Genomic DNA, 27,226 nt, shown 5'->3' with positions numbered 1-27,226 from the left:
TTCATTTTTGAGTTTTTAGAATCCTGGGCTGAGAACCATCTGGTCCAGGTGATTTAATGCTCTTTAGGTGGTCTACTACATCTTCCAGGTTTCACCATCAGGTTCCTGAACCAATCGCTCCATTCAGCAGTCATTTACTCCAGAAGTTTTATGTTTCTAGCATGTCCTGATGATATATTTACCCAGTCAATACTGGGGTAATTGAAATCTCCCATAATTACTGCACTACCAGTTTGGTTAGCTTCCCTGATTTCTCTTAGCATTTAATCATTCGTCTCATCATTTTGGCCAGGTGGACGGTAATATACTCCTATCACTATACTCTTAACCAATACACAAGGGATTTCTACTCCTATAGATTCTACCAGGCATCTAGAGGTAAATTTTAAGACCTGTACGCGTGCACACGTGTGCGTGTGTTTACCGGCTTGCGCATGTGGATGCGGTGATTTTACAATATATGCACGTCTGTTATAAAAATCGGCTATATGCACGTACATGTGTGCATGACTTTATATTGACACACGCATGTGCGTGCAAATGCCGCCTCCATCGCGTAATTGGGGGGGGGGGGATTTTAGTAGATATGCGTGCCAATGCAATTATCTGTCGCCCCAGTTCGTTCCCATTAAAGGAGAGGACTTCCTAAACCCTCTGGCTAACTTGCCTCCCTTTTACCCCCAACCCTTAAAACCCCACTGACTCGTCTATTTTTTTTATCTTATTACTTGCACGCCGTCCACAGCAGAAGTAAAGCTATGAGGTAGGGGACCCTTGCGCGCGCTTGTGCACGGCAATACGCACAGCCGTGTTACAGACCCGGCCCCTTTTTTTTGAACTTTTTTTTTTGAAATTTCAAGAAGAAATTGAAAACATGGTTGTTCAACCAAGCTTACCCAGAATAGAAAGCCATCATTCCATGCCAAAGTAGACCACAATTGGCCTACATGTTTTTCTCATATTGAGGAACTATGTTTTGTTATACTCTATCTCCTTGTTTTGTTTTGGTTACCCTGTCTTTCTTAGCTGCTTGTTGTTACCCCCCTCTCCCAGTTGTAAATCTCCCTGTTAAAATGTAATTTCCAAACTTAACCTGTTTACTGTAAACCGACATGATGTCCACAACGAATGCCGGTATATAAAATATTTAAATAATAATAATAAATAATAATAATAACTTTCTGATTTGTGCGTGTACCAGGAGATGCGCGCTTACTCGTGCGGTTTTTCAAATCCACGCAGCGTGTGTGCCGGGCTGAGGCTTGTGCGTATCTTCTGGCTTTGGCGAGCACAGCGCTTTTAAAATCCACCTGCAGTCTCTTGTATGATCTTTATCCTGTTGGACTCTGTACCCTGTCAAAGTGCCACACCCCCACCATGTTGATCCTCCCTATCATTGCAATATAATTTGTACCCTGATATAGCACCATCCTATTGGTTATCCTCCCTCCTCCAGGGCTCTGTGATGCCAATTATGTCAATCTCATCATTTGCTGCTATACACTCTAACTCTCCCATCTTACTTCTTAGACTTCTGGCATTGGCATACAGACCATTTCAAAGTGTGTTTTTTCTTTGTATTAACAACCTGCTTTTCAGTTGATAGGGTTAATTTGGGATCTTTAGCTCAGATGAATCTTTACATATAGGCACATGGACTACTTTTGCTTTTATTGGAACCTCTCTGTTGGGATTCCCTAACTCGCCTGTTCCATTAGTATCCTTTGAAGATACACTTGAGGTCTGCCACCTTCACACCAGGCAGGCAAGTTACCAGGCGATCCTCACGTCCACCAGCCACCCAGCTATCAATGCCTAATAATCGAATCACCAACTATGATGGCCGACCTAAGCCTTTCCTCCTGGAACAGAGGTGGATATACTGTTTAAATAAGGTGCATCCACATGGTCTTAGAAAAATACTGTCCCATCTACTTCTTTATTAACAGTTTTTTTCTAAAACTGTGTAATTCTTGGTTGAGAGGTTTTTTTTTGGTTTTTTTTTATGGAGACTTAATTTAGATCAGATTTCAGTGCCCAATTTAGATTTATGTATGGAGTCTGACAAAAATTGGTATTCCTTTTTGTAAGATTTAATAGTTTTACATAAAGGAATCAAATTGTGACTTTTTGGGAGGAGTTATTTTCAGATTGGTTTGTGCAGTGAGGGGGTAGGTCTTGTTGGTTCTTTGATTTTGTGAAGGTAAGATTTATTATAGGTAGAGTTTATTCAGTTTAGGAAGCTGTATAGCTGAAGGGATTTGGAAGTTTAAAACAATGTTTGTGAGAAGAGGCTTGAAAGCAGTGTCCAGTTATTCTAATAGAGTTTTTTTGATTGGCCTTTTGGCTTGGATGGGTTGCCCTGGTACAGCGAAGTGAGCTCTGATTGGTGTAGAAGCAAGGAGAACGGGGTTTGATCGCAGTACTCCACCATTTTAGGATCCAGAGTCCACGTTTGAGGTAATGTTTTTGTGGCACAAATAAGTTATGTTATTTGATATATGAATTAAAAATAACTCTTTACTATAAACAGTTTTTGTTTTGAAGCTTTGCCTGATGAAGGCATGTCCTGCCGAAACACAGGCCAGGTTGGGATGGTGATGCCCAGTGGAATATTCTGCTTGAAGTAATGTGGTGACTGTTGCAATTTTGGAAAAATGTTTTGAGAGAAGTTGTTGTTTTTGTTCACGCATACTAGCAAAGAGAAGCAATATACAAGTTCAAATTAAGTCTGACGGGGAGTACAGTCGGGTCAGTTGATTTTATCTAAATGATATAGTTAGAGAAATGGTAGATGATAAAACCATATGGTGCTTCTTAAGACGGTAACTTTTAAACTGGCGCATGGCCTCACATCTGCATGCATACGTGTGCACATGTTATAGCCTGGCTGCGTGCACCGAATTTTAAGTGGGCATCCAAATCCTGTTTCTACCATGTAAGCCGAGGGGATTTTAAAATGGGCACACCCGATGCCATTCCCAGTTTTACCAGTTTGTCCCCAGTTCACCCAATTGAGAGAGGTCCTCCAAGCCCCCCCTAATTTAGTAGCCTTCACTCCTCCCAGTTAGCCCCAACCTTTAAAACCTAGTTTTCTTTATTTTATAACTTATGCCTCCTTTTTACCAGCAGGGGTTCTCGGCGTGCGCCCAGGAGCGCAAGGATTTCCACACACATCTCTCCTTCATGCCCCTTTTTTGAAAAAACTTTGGAGATGTGCGTGCTGCGGGAGATAACGTGCATAGCCAGGCGGCTTTTAAAATCCGCTCCGTGCATACGAGCCTGGCTTATTTGTGCATCCCCTAATTAATGTGCATGCCAGGCATTCAAAATTCACCTTCAAGAGTAGGGCTGTAGCCCGTTGTGGCCAAGAGATCGCAGATTAAGGTTATCAGCCATCACTTCAATGTGATACCATTTCTTTTCTTATAAAGTTTACTTTTGATGTTTATAATAATTCACATAAGAAGGAACAGAACCATTTTTGATTAGAATTCTTAAATATTTTTTTGCAGAATAAAGTTTGAACATTTTTTTGCACTTTTTTTGGTTTATATATAATTTGTGGGGATGTGCAGCTTGCTTTTTTATGTTAAAATAAAATAAATACAATAAGTAAGTCACAGCTCCTTGACTTGTGCTCCGTTGCTGTACACTCAGCTGCGATCCAAGTCCTGGAGTCACAGCTGCAGACTGAGCTGTGTCTGTTGCAGCCCCTCTCCAGTTTCTCACAGTGTGCTGCCTGCAGTGTCTGCTCCAAAGTGCACCCCCCCTCCCCCTTGCCTGCAGGTTTACTGAAAGGGAGTAGCTGGAGCTGTAAACAGAGAGACCCTGAGCTTTCTAGGGGGAGATTCACTTGAACGAGGCCCCGAATGTTATGTAATAACTCTCACTTGGACAAAGCAATCTGTGCTCCTCGGTATATGGAGCTTCAAATTAGCCAGGATGCCCCTGCATCAGAGCGATGAGGTAGGCGCCGGTCAGCCGTCGCAACGTTTAACCTCCGTTTGCGAGGTGGAGCAAGGTGTCGCACATTGGCAAAGAGCATAGCAGCAATTGAGTCCTTTTTCGGCAACAGGGTAATTTCAAAGGGGCCTTGGCCAGCACAGTCGCCGGATCTGACACCACCAGACTTCTTCCTTTGGGGTATGCCCAAAGGAAAAGTCTATCAGAACAAACCTCGCACTGTGGAAGATTTGAAGGAAAACATCCAACGTGAAATTGCTGCTATTCCCCCCGATAGGCTCGCAGACACGTTCAGGAACATGGAGCGCAGAGTCGAAATGTGTCTGGCAGAAAACGGCAATCGCTTACAGCATCGCATGTAATGCAAAAGATTACACATACGTCAAGATATGTAGCGTATTTTTTTGGTTCAGATTGCTTCATCCTAACGGAAGTTACAACAGAATATTTGGGACTTCTTTGGAGTGAATTTCCCTATGTTGCCCTGGGGATCTGGTAATTGATGCAAATTCCCTCTGGAAGAAATCCAGAGTTTTCCTAGGTGTGATTTCACATCTGGCTGTAAATGTCATTTCCCATCTTGCAAGTGTTGGTGCTTCATCTCCTAGGAATGAAATGGAATAAAACATTGCCTTATTTTGACTTACTGCGGTAATGCATCAACCTTAAAAATGTGGATGTTCCCTATTGACTGCAACAGTCCAGAGAAAGAATTTGCATACATAATCTATAAAATGTTTCTTTGGAACTCCATCCACATAGTAGAGAACAAACTCCTGGTCCCATAAGGGTGAAAATGTATCTGCAGTTCATACCAGCTGCTTTTAAGGATACCAGAGAAAATTCTCTTATGTTTTTCCATTTTGTAAATTCCTACAAACGAAGCTTTGGCTCCCTTTCGCACGACAACATTTCAGGACAGCCACTGCTACGCTAAAAGCCTACAGTAGGTCCTGCTCGATGGAAGAATCACTAAGACTCTCAGCAAACCATTGTAACAGCGCTTGAGCACCTTTATACAGGAGAGTGTAGCAGCCACGAGGGAGAGAAGAAGAAAGGCACCCAGGACCGTCCAGTTCCAAAATGACTGAGAGCCCTTCCAGATGGAGAGCAAGGTGGCTGGCGACAAGCCGTGCACTACCAACGTCTCCAGGAACAGGCAGTTCTCCTGCTTGGATCTGGACACACAAAAGCGGGCATCGTGACGGTATGTCAAGTTGGCTGCCAGCATCAGGAAACCGAAATAGACATCATCCAATGGGAAGACAGGGAGCAAGGTGGAGGCATTGTGGAGGGCAGGAATGGAGTCCCCGGGAATGATGAACCCACCACCTGATAGGAAAGTGGGGTACTTTTTCAGGGGGTAGAGTGTCTTCGATATCTGGTATTTGCCCTCACGCATGACATCGGAGTGCACCATGAGATGCCCATGCACGGTGGTTGAGGAGTTCACAAAATCACTGACGTATCTCACCACAGTTTTGGGATTCACAAATTCGTCGTCATCTCCTGAAAGAGAGTGAGTAATTATACATTTTATAAATTATAAATAAACATTTTAATATTCCATCTTTAATGACACTTCAAAGTAAATTACCTTCAGGTACTATAGGTATGACAAGAGGGATAGGGGTCATTTACTAAACATTTTTCCCATTTTGTGTCTAAGTTTTTGTACCTTGGGCAATGGAGGGTGAAGTGACTTACCCAAGTTCACAATGAGTGACAGCAAGCTTTGAAGGCTGCCTTCCCTGGTTCATAGCCTGCTGCTCTAACCACTAGGCTACTCCTCAGTCACTGGCACTGCTAGGTTACGCCAAGGATATTTGTGAGGTGCAATAAGTAGAGATAATGCCCGAGGGAAGAGCAGAGGGCCACAGAGCCTGTCACATTAATTTTTAAATTCTTTAAGTTGCCTGCCTACATTTCATATGAACCTCCTGAGGGGAGCAGCCACCTTTACAGGAATCAGTCTTATTTTGACTTGACAATGTCCTTCTGCTTCTTTAGGCTTCCAGCTCAGTTAGAACTAGGGTCGGGGTCTGATGCCATGAGCCTTCATCACAACTAGGTATGTCTCTTATTTTATATCTCCTCCCAATTTACTTTAGTCCAGTCAATCCAGCCTTCCAAGACCTTGCAATCATAGGCTCTACATCCAGCCACTAGGTGTCACCATTGCATGACAACAATGACTCCTTCCCCTCTTAGGGTCATTGAAGACTCTGCAGCATTCCTAGCTCCAAACAAGTTCAGATCATGGAGGACATGACCTTAGAATAGAATCCAGGTCACTCAGCATAGCAGTGCATGGCCCTGCCACTGAGCTACTGGGATTGGCTGAAGAATCACAAACTTCTTACCAAAAGACGTTTGGAGCCTAGGGTCACTGACTGGGTTAGAAAAACTGGCCGAGTTGGAAGCAACAAAGGGTAAATGGAAGGAGGAGCATTACGAGTGGTGTGCCTCAGGGATCAGTCCTGGGCCTGGATCTTTTCAACATTTTCCTAAGCGAGATGGGATTATCTGGAAAGGTTTGTCTTTTTGCCTATGATACCAAAATCTGCAACAGGGTAGACAGCCAGGAAGATGCAGACAACATGAGAAGGAATCTAGCAAAGTTCAAGGAATGGTCTAGAGATTGGCAACTAAGATTTAATGCTAAAAAAAAATGCAGAGTAATGCATTTAGACTGCAAAAACCCAAGGGAGAGGTATAGTATTGGAGGTGAAATTCTTCTAAGCACAAAAGAAGAGTGGGATCTGGGGGTAATCATATTCGATGAGCTTAAGGTGCCCAAACAGGTCCATAAAGCAATGACAAAAACCAGAAAGATATTTGGTTGCATAGGGAGAGGACTGGTCAGCAGAAAAAAGAGGCAATATTGCCCCTGTATAGGACCTTGGTAAGACCTTACTTGGAATACTGTGCAGAATTCTGGAGACCGCACCTTCAAAAGGATATAAACAGGATGGAGGTGGTCCAGAGGGAGGCTACTAAAATGGGCAGTGGTCTTCCTTCTAAAGCATATGGGGAGAGACAAAGATCTAAACATGTGCACCCTAGAGGAAAGGGGAGATTTGATAGAGACATTTAAATACCGCAGTGGTTTCCATGCACAGGAGGTGAACCTCTTTCAATGGAAAGGAGGTCTAGAATAAGGGGTCAAGGGATGAAGGGAAAGAGGTAGACTCAGGAGTAATCTTATGAAATATTTCTTTACAGAGAGAGTAGAGGATGCATGGGATGGTCTCACAGTGGAAATGGTAGAGAAAAGAGCAGTATCTGAATTCAAGAAAGCATGGTATAAATATAGGGGATCGCTGAGGGTGTGATGGGAATTTTCAGGGCTACATAAACTGGATAGAAGGGCAGACTAGATGGGCCATCATATTTCTGTTTGCCTGTCTTCATCATTCTGGCATTTGCTAGACATGTTTTTTTTCCCATCAAAAAACAGGTTGAATTAGCCATAAGTGGGGTAACATCATCCAGTGGCACCAAATGGACCTGTCTCTACTAGCTAGTAGAGCTTTAAGCTCTACTGAGCATGTGCAGGGGTTGAGATACAGACCTTCAGATACTTTAAAAGTTTTAATAATGCACAAAATTTCAACCTTTTCTGCTGGAAAGAAAATTGTAGAACTTGGGAGTCACAAAATTAAACTCCAGAAGGTATGACTCAGAATGAATAGCAGGAATTATTTCTTCATGAAGATGGGTGGATGCCTGGAATGCCCTCATGGTGAGGACAAAAAACAGTAAATTAATTCAAAAGGGCATGGGATAAACATTGCAGATCCCTAGAGGGTAGAGGTTGGAAATGAAGAAAAGGGTGCATGAGGATAACCTGCACGGAATGGCAATTGCTACCCTTAATGGAAGACATGGGGGTAACCTGCACAGAGTGACAGTTACTATCCTTAATAGAAGGTTTGGGGGTAACCTGTACAGAGCTGCAGTTATAACCATGAGCAAGCTTGCTGGGCAGACTGGATCAACCCTTTGGTCTTTATCTGCTATCGTTACTATGTTTGCCAGACAGTAGGATGGGATTGGACAGTTTGGGCTATGAGGTCACAAGTGACCTGCACACTCATAAACAGCACGGACCATTCCACGTGAGATCATGTGGCATATTTAATCACAGTCATTGAAATCTACTTGTGGCAGGCTCCTAAACTAGGACTCATGTTAGAGTATTGCCCTTGGAGAAATTCTGGGTTAAGGTGTTGGGGAGGGCCCGGACCTCTCCTGGGATTTCTGGTGATGGTTGATGAGCATCTGGGGGCAGAGTGCCTCAATGTGGCCATTGCCTGAGAATCTGACTGAAAAGGTTTGACTTTAATAGAAAAAAAGGACTATGGTTACCCTGCCATTACAGTGGAACACAAGGACCTTAAATGGAATGTCAGAGGATGAATCAAGGTGTCTCATGGTGACTAAATGTGGAAACACTGGAATGATCAGGGTAATATCAAATCATCGGAAACTGAACTAAACAAGTTAATGGACGACATGCAAAATAACTTTAAATGCCTCGACTTGCTGGATGGATCCATATTGTTTGGAGTGTCGCTTAACGCTGAGTGTAGATCGACTAGTGGGAAGGCCGTATCTATTGTGCGTTTTGATTGGAAATGCAAAGAGTATCCACTAAGAGCATAGCGGAGGCCCTTATAAAGCTGCGCTCAGGGGTTTGGAGGGAGTTGGGGGATCCAGGGCAGCTACCAGTACGTTCTGACTGCTGGCACCCCAGAAATAGAAGCTCTCTTGGTTTGAAGATACTGGTGGTGCGAGGCCATGCTTTTATTTCACGGTATGGCTTGAAAGAGGGTGGTACCATTGCAGAAGGAATTAGGGGTGCAGTCAGAGGGGTTCGCAGAAGGGGAAAGGGATGTTGAAAGCTTTCCCTGTCCAGCTTTGTGAATACTGTCCTTGCCTCTAAGCCAGTTCCCTGCACCACTTGATTTGATTTTTTTGCCTTTCAGCTAATTCAAAGCAGATTACATTCAGGTACTTGAGGTATTTCCCAGGCCCCAGAAGGCTCACAATCTAAGTTTGTACCTGAGGCAATAGAGAATAAAGTGACTTGAGCCCAAGGTAATTTTATTTTTTGTGAAGCCTAGAGAGAGGCTGGTGCTGAGCTCCTAAACAGCTTTAGGTGCCCCATCCGGGGGGGTTATGTACTAATAAGGGTCTGCTTTGTATTTGCTCAGTAGTGAGGCATAAGATTGCAGAAACCCTCAATCATGTAGCTTGCCAGGGCCTGCCCCTAAAGTTATGGAATGCAATTCCCAAGGAGACCGGTTTAGTTCTAGCTTCTGCTCTGCTGTTGAATCAGACTCTTGCGGTTTTAAAAAAGCTCTGGGAATGGATACTAACCTGGTTTCTGGGAGGGTGCTGGGTGATTTATGGATTGCCATTGTTTTTCAGCTATTTAAGATTTTCTTTTTAATTTAAAAAAAAAAAAAAATGCATAGTCTGTGCCTTTCCTAAATTTAAAATCACATCAAGGTGGATTGCGATGCACATTGACAGTCATTGCACATAAATATATCAGATAAGTCGGTTATAGACACGGGATGGAGGCGGTCCAGAGAAGGGCGACCAAAATGGTGTGGGGTCTGTATCAGAAGACTTGTTAGGAGAGGCTGAAGGATCCGAATATGTACAGCCTGGAGGAGAGGAGGTGCAGGGGAGATAGGATCCAGACCTTCAGATACCTGAAAGGTCTTAATGATGCAAGAACTCAAATCTTTCCGCTGGAAAGGAAACAATAGAACTAGGGATCGTGATATGAAGCTCCAGGGAGGACGACTTGGAACCAATGTCAGGAAATGTTTCTTCACGGAGAGGGTGGTGGATGCCTGGGACGCCCTTCAGGAGGAGGTGGTAAAGAAGAAAATGGGCAAAGAATTCAGAGGGGTATGGGATAAGCCCTGGATCTAAAGGCTGGAGGACAGAAATGAGAACTTGCTGGTGCGGCGGTTACTGCCCTTGGCAGAAGGCATGGAGATCACTACCCTTAACCAATAAGATTTGATGCTTTTAATGTAACTGCAACATTGCTCCCCGCTTAGACGGCAGAGGGGGGGAAAGGAGGAAATGGATTCAGACAACTGAGGGCCCCCACTTCCATGGTCTGGGATACTGATACACAGACATACGGGAAAAAGCTCAGGAGTGCTTCTACGGCCAAGTCCTAAAGGCAATGAAGAAAGCGTGCATGGGGGTAACTTGCTGGTGCAGCTGTTACTACCCTTAGCAGGAGGCGTGGAGATTATTAATCTTAACCAATAAGCCTTGATGCTTTTAATGCTACTGAAACATTGCTCCCCGGTTCAATGACAGGGGCAAAAGGGGAAATGGATTCAGACAACAAACAAGAGAGCCCCAACTTCCACAGTCTGGGGTACTTGGATTGCAGACATAAAGGAAAAAGCACAGGGCAGCTTCTACGACCAAGTCCATAAGCAAAGTGCGTCAAGCAGCCTTGTCCGAATTTTCCAGAAAGCTCATCACCCAGTAAAAAAATGTTGCTACCTGCAATTTTTGTGGGTACCATAAGATTTGGGGATAACTGCACGGAGTGGCTACTACTATCCTTAAGATAGTATCTGCCACTCTGTGCAGGTTACGCCCATGTTTCTCTTAAGAAGCTTGCTGGGCAGACTGGATGGACCATGTGATCCTTTTCTGCCGTCATTTCTATGTTTTTTTTGATTCCATGTTATGTATGATGACCGCTCCTCTCACCTAGAGCAATGATTCTCAACCCGGTGTGCGCGAGGCCAGTCGGGTTTTCAGGATATCCACAATGAATGTGCACATAACGGAGGCAGTGCATGTAAGTCTATCTCATGCATATTCATTGTGGATATATCCTGAAAACCTGACGGCTTGTTTGAGAACTGCCCTAGAACATAAACTTCCTGCCAGCGTATACAAATATCAAAGATAAATATACACAGTTATGTATAATACTGTCCATGCTCTGTAAATTGCAAAGTGGTCTAGGTCTTCAATTTTCACATCTAAATGGATGACGTTCAATTTTTTGTCAATATCAAACCACATGCAAGCAACTGGAGATATACCTCTCTGCCATTAACGAATGGCTTTTCTAATCGCCTAACGGGAGATATCTCAAAAAACAGAGATAATCTTTCTCTCCGGGCGCACCCACCTGAGGATCTCCCCTCATTTAACTTTCTGGGATAAAACATTGATGTTACATCGAAAGCTCGTGATCTGGGAGCAATCCTAGATATCCGTTTATCAATGAAGGAACACATTCAGTATCTAAAACAGGCTACCATTAACTGCAAATAAGCCGGCGATTAAAACCACTGTTTATTTATTTATTTAACACTTTTTTATACCGACCTTCATAGTAATAACCATATCGGATCGGTTTACATAGAACAAGGGAATAACAAGAGCAATAAATAAAGTAAAAACCAATGGAGGAGAATAAGGCAAAGTTACATTTAACAAGGAGTAAAAACTTGGAAGCTTAAAAAGCTGGAAGAAAGGTAAGGCAAGTAGTTGTAGCATAATACGAAAAGAATATGGGTTAAAGCTTAAGGTGCTTTAACCTGGGAGAGCTTGAGTCCATCGTTCGAAGGGATAGGAGACCATTGTTTGAACCAGAAGATTTCTGCACAGCTCTCCAGACGCTAATTTATACCTGTATCGCCTATTGCAATGCATTGATGTCTTCGGGGGTCGCCTTGAGCCATTTCCCCGCCACGGGCCCTTTAAATAATGCAAGGCGGGGTGTGCGGAAGGGGGAGCAGGGCCAGTGGAAGTTGGCGGCGTCCTGCTGCGTGACGCGTCAGTAACGTCTCGCCATGAAGTGCGGCAGCCCGCCCTGAAAATGCCGGGAGGAGCTGCACTGCCTGGGGAAGCCCTGGCCGAGATTGTGGGTACGGTGGTTCGCGGGAGCAACAGCTAGCAGTGAATTTGAGAGATCGTGATAAGACCCAAATTTTTGCCCTAGCTTAAGAACGAAGTTCATTCTTGTCAAAGCACGTGCAAGAGAAACCAGACATACATCCTGTATCTCCAGTTCTGTAAATATATACTCTGTATCCACAGAAACCTGCTGCCCCTTCCGCCCCCAACACACACCTCCAACAATGTAGGATATTTCCAGGTACACCTCACCATACAAAAGAAAATATTCAAAATCTGGTATCAACTAATTAACAGTAACACAAACTCCATCCATTAACAGGCACATTGTGTAATACAAAATCCTGCAAAAAATAAATAAATAAATCTCAGGACGTATGTAGCGAACCTGCCATCCCATAGCAACCCCGGCTCACCAGACTCCAACAATAACCCTACCTAGGAAAAGGCAGCAGTGCAAGTATTGAACCAGGCCCTAGTCGACCTCCTGCTGCGGATCCTTACATGACAGCAGAATGCCCTCCGCTCCATCACACTTACAGAACCATCGACCACGTAAGATGTAAGAAACGCCATGCAATGTCCACAGCGTCCAGATTCCTGTCTTCCACAGTGGCCAATACAGGTCACAAGTACCTGGCAGAGCCCAAAAGCAGATCCATAAATTACAAATATGCAGGCAAAAACTCAGAGAAACCCAAGCAGCCAGACGCTGTGTGCAGGGAAAACCTGGAAAAGTAGAAGGATTGGTACAGCATAGGGCAGGACGTCCCAAATTGTGGGGAGGGACCCAAATTGGTATCACAAAACCTTCAACTGGGTCATAAGTGCCTGAGATAGCAGGGCTTTTAAGGTGCCAGCAGCAGCATTTGTAGTAGAAATCAGTAGGAGGCCTGCAAATCACTTTTTTGGTTTTGGTTTTGTTTTTTGAGATACGGAAAGCCAGTATATTAAATACAATAAACTAAACTAAGTCCTTTAGAGATACCGCAGAGTCTCATGCAAGGGCATTAACAGGAATTCCTGCATGAGGAGGGATTGCAGCCAGTGCGGCGCCTGTGAGCTTGCACTGCCCCGTACTGACTCATTACTACGGCCTGCAGATTGCAGACTCATTACTATGGCTTGCAGATTGCAGACTCATTACTACGGCTTGCAGACTCATTACTACGGCTTGCAGATTGCAGACTCATTACTACGGCTTGCAGACTCATTACTACGGCTTGCAGATTGCAGACTCATTACTACGGCCAGCAGGCTCATTACTACGGCCTGCAGATTGCAGACTCATTACTACGGCTTGCAGATTGCAGACTCATTACTATGGCTTGCAGACTCATTACTACGGCTTGCAGATTGCAGACTTATTACTACGGCTTGCAGACTCATTACTACGGCCTGCTGCCGCTTGCAGATTACCATCGAGCTCGGGAGGGTTGAGTCTGTATGGGCTGGTGGAGATTGCCACAGCTCCTCTCCCCTCGCTGAACCTATCCAAGAGTAAAATGTTGTTCCTGTCCTCGCCCTGCCGTCTCCTCCCACCACTTGTCATTCATCTTTAGCCCTAGTGCCCAAAGGTAAATGTTGATGCTGATCCTGGCCAAGGGGATACTTTGGAGGGAGGGATCAGATGCAGGAAGGGTATGAAGACTGGATCAGGTGGGTAGGGACTGATGTGGAGGGTGAGAGAGGGGGGGAAATGATAGAAGATTGACTGGGGGATATAAGATTGGAGCTGGGGACGAGAGGGGAATGTGAAAGAAAAGGTGGAGGGGAAGGCAGTGAGGCTGGGGATGGGCTGGGTGAGAGGGAGGGGATGAGTTGGGGGTTATAAGATAATGGAGGTGAGAGAATTCAGCTGGGGCGATGCAAAAAGGACTGGAGGAGGGAAAAGGGCATCAACTGGAGGGGTAGTGGGAGATGGGGGGGGGGGGATTATGCTTAAAAGGAGGAGATTGCTGGAGAGATGCAGACTGAGAAAAAGGATAGACAGGAGAGAGTGGAGGCTGAATGAAGAGATCAGCTGGAGTACAGGGAGGGTGAGAGTGGAGGAGGACCGCACATCTGCTAATTTATTTTGGTCTTCCTCTGGGACCATGTAAATTTTCAAGGGCTAAAATGGGGTCACACTAGCTAAATGTTTGGGAAATCCTGGTATAGGGGGGGAGAAGTATGCAGAATGAAATTCCTTCTGACTGTTCTGGATGAGGATGTATTTAGAGGTCAGGCCATAATGGATTCAAAGTTCTCATCCAGACTGGTTTGAAGGTCACATCTTGCTCAGTCTGTAGCTTGTCTTTCATATTTTCTTTTTTGTTTTTGTTGTCTGCCTAAAGTTGTGTGATAGTTTGGTTCTGAGAAATAAATAGTTTGGTTCCAGAAATAAAAGCACTCTGAAAGGTAAAAATAAAGGTAAAGAACAGATCTGGAGGGAGCTCACTCTCCTAGCAGTTAGAAAAAAATGTCTAAGGACTCTCAGAATCAAACTATCACAAAACCTTTTATTTTTTTTAGAAAAGATATGGCATGTAGTATTGACGAGAAGTTAAATGATTGTTGTGGAAAAACTTGCTAATCTTGTGGCTTCAGTTAAGGAACTGAAAGAGGGATTTTTAGAAGATGCCTACAGTATTTACAGCCGCAAAATTGATATGCTTACAAAAACTGAAAACTTTGGAAGATAGGACAGAAGTCGCCGTAATAATCTTCATATCTTAGGATTACCAGAAACCACTGAAGCCCATGATGCAGTTGAATTTATGTCAAAATGGCTGCCGGAACATGTGGACTTTAGAAATAGAAATAAACAGGTGAAATTGGACAGAGTACATCGTACTGCTGACCCAAGACCCACGTCAAACAATCAACCCCAGACTATGTTGGTTCGGCTCCATAATTTTGGAGAAAAACAAAATATATTGGAATTAGGTAGACATTAAAAAGAGCTTTTCTTTCAACATCAGCGTGTTTTTTTTCTTTTTCCTGATTTCTCAGCTGCTGTACAAAAGGCAAAGACAAGGATTTCTGGAAGTTAAATGTAAATTGAAAGAAAAAGATTACTCTTGTAATATGCAATATCCAGCAAAGCTTAGAGTCGTTGATAATAGCCAAAGATTTTTCAGTCTCCAGAGGTGTCTATCTTTTTAGAAACACAGGCCTCGTCTGCTAGGCAACTGCTCGCTTGAAGATATGATATTACTCTATCTCTTTTATGATATTACTCTATATGATATCTTATATGATATTACTCTATCTCTTTTATATTTATTTTCTATATAATATTTTATATAATATTTATTTTTATATTTATATTTTATATTTATTTTATATATATATATATATATCTTTTATATTTATTTTCTATATAATATTTATTACTATATTACTATGTGTAATTAGTTATCTATTCTATTTGTTCCATCATTATTGTTATTGTTCTATTGTTATTTGTTTTATTGTTCTATGTAAAGCCCCTACTCTTTTTGGGCATTTAAAAGTTATATGTAAACCGGATTGATTTGTAGTTCCTACAAGAACTTCGGTCTATAAAAATTAAAAATAAATAAAAATAAATAAATAAATGATATTTGTACTCCTTAATTATGGGTTCAGGTGGGATGCATAAAACGCAAGGTAAAGATTTCAACTTTGCTAAAGTACGGATCCCCTTATATTGGACAGTTTGGTTGCTTTTTTAAATGTTTTGTTTTTTTCCAGTCTACCACTGCAGAGCTACGGCGGGGAACTCAGTACAGAAGTGCAGCATGTTGTGCATGGCATATTATTGGACCCAGAAAATAAATCTGAAGCCGATCCAGTTGGCTGTGTAGCAGAGAAGAAATGGAGATCGGTGTATAAAAATGCCCTTCCTTTGAAATTAGCCCGACTCTGGCCGAGTTTCGCTCTATAATCTAGAGCTGCCTCAGGGGCAATGCACATTAGCAGGGCTTATCACATGCCCGCAGATAGATGTAATAAAATTGCCGTATCCACTTTTAAAATGTTCCAGTCTTAATTCTGTTAATACAATAGATTCAGGCTACAGGATTCCAGGATTAAACTCATTTAAAAGAACCAATACATTAGGTGGCGTTCATACCCAATGCCGCACTGCATAAGCATTTGCTGCAACAGACCAATGTGTGCATTAACAGAATAAGACTGGAACATTTTAAAAGTGGATACGGCAATTTTATTACATCTATCTGCGGGCATGTGATAAGCCCTGCTAATGTGCATTGCCCCTGAGGCAGCTCTAGATTATAGAGCGAAACTCGGCCAGAGTCAGGCTAATTTCAAATAAAGGGCATTTTTATACACCGATCTCCATTTCTTCTCTGGCATATTATTGGTACAGTGCTTGGATTTTTTTCTATTTTTCTCATCCTTTTTTGAATTTGGATATATTGACTATGATTGCTATGGACCCAAGAAACAGCAGGGTAGGCGATCCAGTGAAACCGTAGGAGAGCAACAAACAGAAGGATGCCACAAGAGCGTCTTTTTCAAACTTTAATCAAGGAGACGTAAAATAAAGTGCAAGTGCCCGACTCTGGCCGAGTTTCGCCACCTATGGTGGCTGCCTCAGGGGCTACAAATAAACAAATAAATTGTTTAATAACATAAAAATTCGAAATCAATTTAAAAAAACATAAATATTTAAAACCACACAGACAAATAAAAATATGAATGAAATAATCAGAAAACATAAATATTAATAAGTAAATAAATACATAAATAGATAAAATAGTAATGACAATGGAAACAGTGAATAATAACAATATAAAATGGATTAAATGACACACTGATAGCAACAAAAATCATTAAAAAATAAAAAAATAATAATCATAATCATAAAAAAAACCAGAGGATTCTACCTGAATAATTAAAGAACCGTGTTCAAGTGATGGTCCGGATAAAATCAGCACTATACTTTCATCTCTATTAAAATAAATGGATAGAGGTCAGCTATATATTAATATGGATCAGTATCAATTAAAAACATGAAAAAACTTTTATTAAAAGAAAGTATTTTGTGTATATTTCCAATGGGACCAAAAGTATTTTAAGGACAAATATATTTTTTAAATGTATTAAACCAAAAATTTTTTTAAACTGCATTCAAACCAAAAAAATATTTTGAGATATTTCGTTAAATAATGGGCGCAATCTTTTGAATCAACGTATCTATAATGCACTCAACTCTTTCAAAATTCTTATCTATCTCCAACACGATATAGCTCCGAACGGTCATATTATCAAAAAAACAGAAATAGAAACGTAACATAGATATAATTTACATAGTTAGCCCCATAAATCTTCTTATCAAAAAGTTTTTTTCAAAAGTTTTTTTCAAAAATGTTTTCATATGAAGAACCTGACAACAATGAATACTAATACAGTGAAGGGAAAAAAAGTGAAACAAGAAAAAGGAAAACGAAGAAAAGAGAAAAAGATAAAAAAAAAGAAAAAATAGAAAAAATCATGCCAATTTAATCAAACCACTTTTTAAAATTGCATCAATCGAGCAAACACAGACTTACTTAGTGGAACACATCAGTCAACAATATCTCTTCACCAAAAATACCAGAGTACCATAGTGATAAACAGGGCTTATTTATAAAAAACTTATTAATAAAAGAGTGAACTACTCTTGTGCTATCAGTGAGTATAAAGTGGAAGTAACTTACAGGCGCGTCTTAACCAACAGCATTCGTCTACTCTTAATGAAATGCCACGAATACCATCGCGGACAGGAACGCCGTTTAAAAATTTTTTTTGTTTAGGCGCCAATAAAGAACTAGCAAAGATGCCAAGAAAACTTACCTATTGGAAAAAACGTGGCAATGTGAATGACATAGAGGTGGTGTGTTAAAAATGTGTCCTGTACATCGAATGATATATAATGACAAACATAAGTGTGAACAAAAAATAAAAAATCAATGACAAAAACTGAAAGAATTGAATGCATAGATTACATGGTGTGGGTAGTCTACTCGATAATTCATGCTTTAATCAACTGTTGTAACCGGAGTCTACCTAACTACTCCTACCTATGAGATGTAAAAAATGTTATTTTCAAAGGAAATAATTGATGTGCATAGCGGTAGGGTGACATGAATAGTGACCATTCATATAGATTTAATCTAACCCCTATCAACAAATAGAAATATCAAAAGAAGGGGTTATAAAATTTTGTGAAATTCCTTAATAAAAAGTGCAATAGTAAACAAAGTAATTTAGTCTAATCGATTAGCAAAGAATCTTAAAGAATACTGCAATGCTCCGTGCTGCAAGTGAATAAGAAGTAGAAGCAAACTTACATTTCGTGTATTCACCAACAGAGTGCGTCTCCTCTAAGTGAAATGTACAGAATACAGACGCTGACAGAGACGCCATTTAAAAGAGAATTTGGCGCCAAAATCATGTAAGTCAAGGTGGGATTAAACACTGACGTCAATGCAAGGCGGAGTAAGCTATTGACAAAAACATGACGTTATTAGTGAAGAAGGGGTTGTGTGTTATCTTGAAATGAACAGAATACAAACAGCTGGCGGGGACGCCATTTAGAAGTGAATTTGGCGCCAAAATCATTTAAATCAAGGTGGGGTTTTAAACACTGACGTCAATGCGAGGAGGGGTTAACTATTGAAAAAAACATGACGTAATTAATGAAGGAGGGGTTATGTGGTATCTTGATCATATGTATAAGCAACCATGGATCGAAAATATATGAACATGAGAGAAGACAAATGACATGAATGGATAGGTGCAAAGAAACTTCACTTTATAAGTAATCTACAACAAAATTAGCGTTACAGCTAACAAAATCTGTTCCATCAAGTCTTCTCCTATATGATTCTTCTCCTTCATCCAAGTTACAAAAATTTGAGCACTGAACCAGGGTACTGCTTTTGAAATCAATTAATTGACACAATTAAATCAATGGTATCGGGGAGGGGTAGTCAAAAGAAATAAATGAATTAATGAAAAGAAAAATCGAAAGGAGGGAAAAAAAGGACAAGAAAATTTTTTTTTTATATAATGCTTAAATTCAAATTGCTTATATGGACCATAGGTAAACTATACTTTGCTCAATGACCAGACACGGAAGGATAACTAATCTTAATACAGAAAAAATCCAAGGAAAAACATCAATGTAAATGCTGATTGAGATAACCTCAAAACCCTTGTGAAAACAATATTTTTCAAAAAAATGATTTTTGAAAGATTATGTTTTATAGATGTCCACATTTGCCTAAATGTATAAAAAATTCTTGACACAAAAGTGAGCCAGAAATATGAAGTGAAATCAAGATGGTTTAACGTGTGAACATCAACATGATCCGTTTCATCTCAGTGGAAAGTAACGGATACAAACGCCAATAAAGGCACGGATTCAAAGTGAGTTAAGTGCCAAAATCGTGTATTAAATATAGGGGTGGCATAAAGAAACTGATGTTAGTGCAAGGAGGGGTTAACTGTATGATAGAAAAAAGGGGGAGGGGGTGTCATTAAGATACGGATCCAAAGAATATATTAATTAAAATCATATGCATTAAAAAGATTAATTTTGCGTAAAAATTAAAACAAATTGTAATGAAAAAGCACAAAATAAAAAATAATGCTACAAAAAATAGAAAATACAAATTAAAAAATAAAAATCAAACAATTATACAATAATAATTGAATAACAGAGGGGTTAATCAATTTAGAAAAAGGTCCCATAAAAAATATATCACAAAAATGATTTTATTATATTTTTTAATAAAGATACTGATAGGTGGAAAAATCTTGGAACATAGCTGACCATGCAAACTCAGAGAATCATATTTATGAAATTTAAAAACATTTATAAGAAAACAGACAAATCTGTTTCATTATTCAGACCATCAGGTGTCACAGTCTTAAAATCGAAAATGTATCTCTGTTCAAGTTGTAATAGTAATAAATCAAAGTCACCACCTCTCTGATTGGGTAATGGTTGTTGTACCACACAGAACCTGTAATCTTCAAATTTATGGTTTTTAAGAATAGAATGCTCTACTAAAGGTTTAGCAGGTACTAATCGCTTAATGTTGCTTCTGTGTTCAATTATTCTTTTATTCAGTTCTCTCATAGTTTTCCCTATATAAATCAGATTGCATGGGCAAAACACAGCGTATATGACTCCCTTGCTTTTACAATTTGTAAAAGAAGTTAATTTAAAAGTCTTTTCTTTTCCTGGTATTATCAAAACAGATGCTTTCATGTTTACTTTGCACACTGAACACGTCCCACAGGGACGATGACCAGGCGGTCTGATGTCTTTATTGCGTTTGACGGGTAAGGCAGATGGAGCTAGCATATCCTTGAGATTCTTATCTCTTTTGTTTGCAATCATTAAATCCTTATCTTTAAAATCGCTTAAAACCTGTATCAGAGAGGTGGTGACTTTGATTTATTACTATTACAACTTGAACAGAGATACATTTTCGATTTTAAGACTGTGACACCTGATGGTCTGAATAATGAAACAGATTTGTCTGTTTTCTTATAAATGTTTTTAAATTTCATAAATATGATTCTCTGAGTTTGCATGGTCAGCTATGTTCCAAGATTTTTCCACCTATCAGTATCTTTATTAAAAAATATAATAACAAAATCATTTTTGTGATATATTTTTTATGGGACCTTTTTCTAAATTGATTAACCCCTCTGTTATTCAATTATTATTGTATAATTGTTTGATTTTTATTTTTTAATTTGTATTTTCTATTTTTTGTAGCATTATTTTTTATTTTGTGCTTTTTCATTACAATTTGTTTTAATTTTTACGCAAAATTAATCTTTTTAATGCATATGATTTTAATTAATATATTCTTTGGATCCGTATCTTAATGACACCCCCCTCCCCCTTTTTTCTATCATACAGTTAACCCCTCCTTGCACTAACATCAGTTTCTTTATGCCACCCCTATATTTAATACACGATTTTGGCACTTAACTCACTTTGAATCCGTGTCTTTATTGGCGTTTGTATCCGTTACTTTCCACTGAGATGAAACGGATCATGTTGATGTTCACACGTTAAACCATCTTGATTTCACTTCATATTTCTGGCTCACTTTTGTGTCAAGAATTTTTTATACATTTAGGCAAATGTGGACATCTATAAAACATAATCTTTCAAAAATCATTTTTTGAAAAATATTGTTTTCACAAGGGTTTTGAGGTTATCTCAATCAGCATTTACATTGATGTTTTTCCTTGGATTTTTTCTGTATTAAGATTAGTTATCCTTCCATGTCTGGTCATTGAGCAAAGTATAGTTTACCTATGGTCCATATAAGCAATTTGAATTTAAGCATTATATTAAAAAAAAATTTTCTTGTCCTTTTTTTCCCTCCTTTCGATTTTTCTTTTCATTTATTTATTTATTTATTAATTATTTTTGTTATACCGAGTTTCATGATAGGGATCACATCAACCCGGTTTACAAATAACAATGTGTGCAAAGTATAGCGTAACGTAATAAATATTTCCAATACAAATTTGAACTTTAAATACAGAGAATCAATTAAAAGGTGTGAGAAAGTTACAATAAAACAGGGAAAATTAACTTGGGACTGGAAGAGGGGAGAGGTTAAACAATGCAATATTTACATTTAATACAATTAAAGTGATAGTGTAGCAGAGTAAGTAAATGAGCCTATTTGAATGAATGTGACGATTAATTCATTTATTTCTTTTGACTACCCCTCCCTGATACCATTGATTTAATTGTGTCAATTAATTGATTTCAAAAGCAGTACCCTGGTTCAGTGCTCAAATTTTTGTAACTTAGATGAAGGAGAAGAATCATATAGGAGAAGACTTGATGGAACAGATTTTGTTAGCCGTAACGCTAATTTTGTTGTAGATTACTTATAAAGTGAAGTTTCTTTGCACCTATCCATTCATGTCATTTGTCTTCTCTCATGTTCATATATTTTCGATCCATGGTTGCTTATACATATGATCAAGATACCACATAACCCCTCCTTCATTAATTACGTCATGTTTTTTTCAATAGTTAACCCCTCCTCGCATTGACGTCAGTGTTTAAAACCCCACCTTGATTTAAATGATTTTGGCGCCAAATTCACTTCTAAATGGCGTCCCCGCCAGCTGTTTGTATTCTGTTCATTTCAAGATAACACACAACCCCTTCTTCACTAATAACGTCATGTTTTTGTCAATAGCTTACTCCGCCTTGCATTGACGTCAGTGTTTAATCCCACCTTGACTTACATGATTTTGGCGCCAAATTCTCTTTTAAATGGCGTCTCTGTCAGCGTCTGTATTCTGTACATTTCACTTAGAGGAGACGCACTCTGTTGGTGAATACACGAAATGTAAGTTTGCTTCTACTTCTTATTCACTTGCAGCACGGAGCATTGCAGTATTCTTTAAGATTCTTTACTAATCGATTAGACTAAATTACTTTGTTTACTATTGCACTTTTTATTAAGGAATTTCACAAAATTTTATAACCCCTTCTTTTGATATTTCTATTTGTTGATAGGGGTTAGATTAAATCTATATGAATGGTCACTATTCATGTCACCCTACCGCTATGCACATCAATTATTTCCTTTGAAAATAACATTTTTTACATCTCATAGGTAGGAGTAGTTAGGTGGACTCCGGTTACAACAGTTGATTAAAGCATGAATTATCGAGTAGACTACCCACACCATGTAATCTATGCATTCAATTCTTTCAGTTTTTGTCATTGATTTTTTATTTTTTATTTTTTGTTCACACTTATGTTTGTCATTATATATCATTCGATATACAGGACACATTTTTAACACACCACCTCTATGTCATTCACATTGCCACGTTTTTTCCAATAGGTAAGTTTTCTTGGCATCTTTGCTAGTTCTTTATTGGCGCCTAAACAAAAAAATTTTTTAAATGGCGTTCCTGTCCGCAGTGGTATTCGTGGCATTTCATTAAGAGTAGACGAATGCTGTTGGTTAAGACGCGCCTGTAAGTTACTTCCACTTTATACTCACTGATAGCACAAGAGTAGTTCACTCTTTTATTAATAAGTTTTTTATAAATAAGTCCTGTTTATCACTATGGTACTCCGGTATTTTTGGTGAAGAGATATTGTTGACTGATGTGTTCCACTAAGTAAGTCTGTGTTTGCTCGATTGATGCAATTTTAAAAAGTGGTTTGATTAAATTGGCATGATTTTTTCTATTTTTTCTTTTTTTTTATCTTTTTCTCTTTTCTTCGTTTTCCTTTTTCTTGTTTCACTTTTTTTCCCTTCACTGTATTAGTATTCATTGTTGTCAGGTTCTTCATATGAAAACATTTTTGAAAAATTTTTTTGATAAGATTTATGGGGCTAACTCACTGTGTAATGCATTTACACTATGTAAATTATATCTATGTTACGTTTCTATTTCTGTTTTTTTGATAATATGACCGTTCGGAGTTATATCGTGTTGGAGATAGATAAGAATTTTGAAAGAGTTGAGTGCATTATAGATACATTGATTCAAAAGATTGCGCCCATTATTTAACGAAATATCTCAAAAAAAATTTTGGTTTGAATGCAGTTAAAATTTTTTTTGGTTTAATGCATTTAAAAAATATATTTGTCCTTAAAATACTTTTGGTCCCATTGGAAATATACACAAAATACTTTCTTTTAATAAAAGTTTTTTCATGTTTTTAATTGATACTGATCCATATTAATATATAGCTGACCTCTATCCATTTATTTTAATAGAGATGAAAGTATAGTGCTGATTTTATCCGGACCATCACTTGAACACGGTTCTTTAATTATTCAGGTAGAATCCTCTGGTTTTTTTTATGATTATGATTATTATTTTTTTATTGTTTTTTAATGATTTTTGTTGCTATCAGTGTGTCATTTAATCCATTTTATATTGTTATTATTCACTGTTTCCATTGTCATTACTATTTTATCTATTTATGTATTTATTTACTTATTAATATTTATGTTTTCTGATTATTTCATTCATATTTTTATTTGTCTGTGTGGTTTTAAATATTTATGTTTTTTAAAATTGATTTCGAATTTTTATGTTATTAAACAATTTATATGTTTATTTGTAGCCCCTGAGGCAGCCACCATAGGTGGCCAGAGTCGGGCACTTGCACTTTATTTTACGTCTCCTTGATTAAAGTTTGAAAAAGACGCTCTTGTGGCATCCTTCTGTTTGTTGCTCTCCTATGATTGCTATGGACAGTGTACCGATCAACCCGGATATCTTCATCATTTTGCTTGTATGCCAAGAAATTCGGAGCTCTCTGGGAGTCAGATTAATCTCAAACGGTTTCCTTTTTTCTCTTTTATTATTTGAACATTTTCTGTAAAATCTGCAAGAGAGCTGAGTTTCTTGTTGACTGCTATGCAGAGATGCAAAAGTTGTGGGGTATTATAGCCAGTAAGTGACCCAAGGTCCCCAATTTACAACTATTTCGTGCCATGCTCGTATTGAGTTTACTGGAGAGGAAATGGAAATTTAAGGGGATTGGGGTTGTTTTCATAGTGTTATGGCTTAAAACATGGTTGTTATAATCATTTTATAACTACAAAAAAAAGATAAAAAAAAATAAATCTGCAAAAATCAGTGGTAAAACTGGACCATTATTTGTTAGACAGGAAAATTTGGAACTTCATGCTATCCTTTCAAATATGACCTTAATAGGGGTGGAACATTTTTGTTCTGTTTTGAGAGTGTTAAAGATGGCTTTATCAAGATTTTAAATAGTGTTCCTTAATGTGAAGGGTTTATCCAATCCAATTAAGAGAACCCGATTATTACAATTTCTTAAGAAGCAGGAAGCTTACCTCATCTTCCTTCAGGAAACTCAAGTTATCTAAAGAGCATGATTAACTGCCAAAAGGTTGTTTTGGAATGGTTATTGCATCTTCATATTCTACTCATAGTAGAGGTATTTGTAAACAGATAAATACAAATCTACCATTAACAATACAAAGAAAATTCAGAGACCCAGACAGAAGATAGTGATACTGGAGGGCAAATTATATGGTACATCCTTAGTTTTGGTTAATGTATATATGGTCCTAACCAGTATTCAGAAAACTTTTTTGCATCCTTATTTCATAGACAAGCTTTTCCCACAACTAATGTTATGGGTGGAGATTGGAATGTGTGTTAATTTGCAGCTGAATAACTCGCAGGTACTAGTATAGTTCCTCCGATCCCACTAGCTCTAAAGAACATTCAATTTTATAATTTAAAAGATATCTGGAAAGAAAAAGTATCCCACTAGCCGCAATTATACTTGTTATTCACCAAGACATGGTACATATAGCAGGATAGATTTTTTTCTTATTACTCCATTTATATTTGGGAATAGTGTGGATGGTGATATAATGTCTGCATATTTATCATCCAATATCTGCCAATATCTGTCTGCATCAGATTACCCTTAGCCAACTTTTCTCAAGGGCATACATGTTTAGATCTTTTAAGTCTGTCCCCATAATATTTAGAATGAAAACTTCTGGTCATTTTAGTAGCCACCTTCTAGACCAACTCCATCTGGTTTATTTCCGTTTGAAGATATGGTCTCCAGAACTGTACACAGTATTCCAAATGAGGTCTTGCCAGGGAATTATAAAGGGAAATAGATAAAAAAGGAGGTAATAAGTCTACTGATAAGGATATTGGATGATGGTTCAACTGGTGTAGTTCACAATGAACTGATGCTTGGATGCACTTGCACAAGTATTTTCACAAGCGAGAAGCACGCATGCATCAGCCAACTTTATAAAATAGGCTTATTTAAAATGTGTGTATCGTCAAAGCATAAAGTTTCAAGGCAGTTTACAAAAAAACAATAAAAACATACATAAGGTAATCAGATCAATAAAGAACAATCAATAACAAAATACCACCTGCCTCTGCGCAAAAACTGAGGGTTATTGCATGTACAATGTATGTACTTTTGTAAAATAGGTGTATAAATGACGCGGATTTCTGCATTAAAATGTGTGTGTATTGAAACTTTTGTGCATAGTTTCAAAGCGGTGATAAGTGGTAATTTATAAACTATGTGGCTCCTGCTGCACAGTTTATAAGTTACAGGTGTAACTTTTGTGTGTTTATGTGCTGAGTTATACAGATTGTTCAAAAATGTCTCCCTTTAAGTCTTATTTCATGTTTTTGTTATTTTTCTGTACCTAGTTTTGTAAGTGGCTGTGTTTCATTGCCATTGCATGTTATTTAAAGATGGTGTAAAAGTCTGAAATTAAAATTAACACATTTGTGGTCACCGTACCTTTAAAAATAAACTCAGCCTCCTGGCAGCTGTAGTACAGCCAATCTATGAAGCACCGCTCCTTCAATGAGAGATTGTGATGGCTCTCCTCGAAATCCCATAGCAGGATGTCCTTGTGCTCGCTGTCCTCCTCTACCACCTGGCCATTATGCCCAGAGTTATTGGACATGGCCATGAGGAAGACAGGCTTCACCACCACGTTTCCAATCTCCCACACCTGAGCCCAGGTCTGCCTGATGGCTGCCCTCCTCTGGAAGGACTCTGGTTGAGATTTGATGGCCAGAAGGACGAGGGGCTTCCCACAGGACTGCTGGCAGAAACCTGGCTGGTCGATGAGGAGGAAGCAGTAGTAGCTCTGCAAGTAAGGGAACTCCAGTTGGTACTGGCTAAGGTTCAGCAGATAGGTAAAGTTGCTGTCAGCCAGGACGACAGATTGCCGGACCATTGGGCGCTCTTCCCGTAGACTAGAGTTAAGCCTTCCTGGTCTCCTCTGGGACTTGTAGCTCAAGTTCCCAAGTTTGAGGTTCAGCATTGCCTGTTCGATGCCCTCCTGGTAAGGAAAGAGTTCTCTGTATGTAGACCAGGTCTTCAGAGTTGTCATGCAGAACAAGATAGTGAGGGTGGAGAGAAAGACGATCTTCTTGATGAGGAGCAGCCTGCCACTCCTCATGGTTCCAAATTTCTCCACGAGTTACTGTGGAGGCAAAATAAGGACACAAGCCTTCAAACGAGGAGCATAAATAGCAAGTTTATCATAGACAGCATCATCTTGTCCCCTAGCGTTAGCAGAAAGGGAACACAGGAGAGAAAAATAAAGCAATATTCTCCCTTTCTACATAAGAGTAGAGTAGGTACCTGCTCCTTCCCACCCTCTCTCACAACAAAGAAACTGAGAAATTCCCTGATGATACAACAGGAAGGCTCTCTCAATGACTCTGCCCAATTGCCTGGCTTCCTCTAATTATCTTCATGCATGGGCAGTGGAGATCATTAGCACGTTCAGCCCATTGTCTTTCATAGGCT

The 27,226-nt window shown here is 39.2% G+C and overlaps 1 protein-coding gene across 1 annotated transcript; it reads right to left on the bottom strand.

Moving 5' to 3' along the window:
* Positions 1-4,894: 4,894 nt before the first annotated feature.
* Positions 4,895-26,873, bottom strand: LOC115077465 (N-acetyllactosaminide beta-1,3-N-acetylglucosaminyltransferase 2-like). The gene is made up of 2 exons (XM_029579758.1): positions 26,204-26,873; positions 4,895-5,475 (listed from the first exon to the last, which is right to left on the bottom strand). The coding sequence occupies exons 1-2, from the start codon at positions 26,871-26,873 to the stop codon at positions 4,895-4,897; spliced, it is 1,251 nt and encodes a 416-aa protein (XP_029435618.1).
* Positions 26,874-27,226: the final 353 nt, after the last annotated feature.

The sequence above is a fragment of the Rhinatrema bivittatum genome, chromosome 16 (genome assembly GCF_901001135.1).
Source record: "Rhinatrema bivittatum chromosome 16, aRhiBiv1.1, whole genome shotgun sequence".
Lineage (NCBI taxonomy): Eukaryota > Metazoa > Chordata > Amphibia > Gymnophiona > Rhinatrematidae > Rhinatrema > Rhinatrema bivittatum.
Note: the sequence above shows the minus strand (reverse complement) of the source record. Positions and strands in the feature narration are given on the sequence as shown.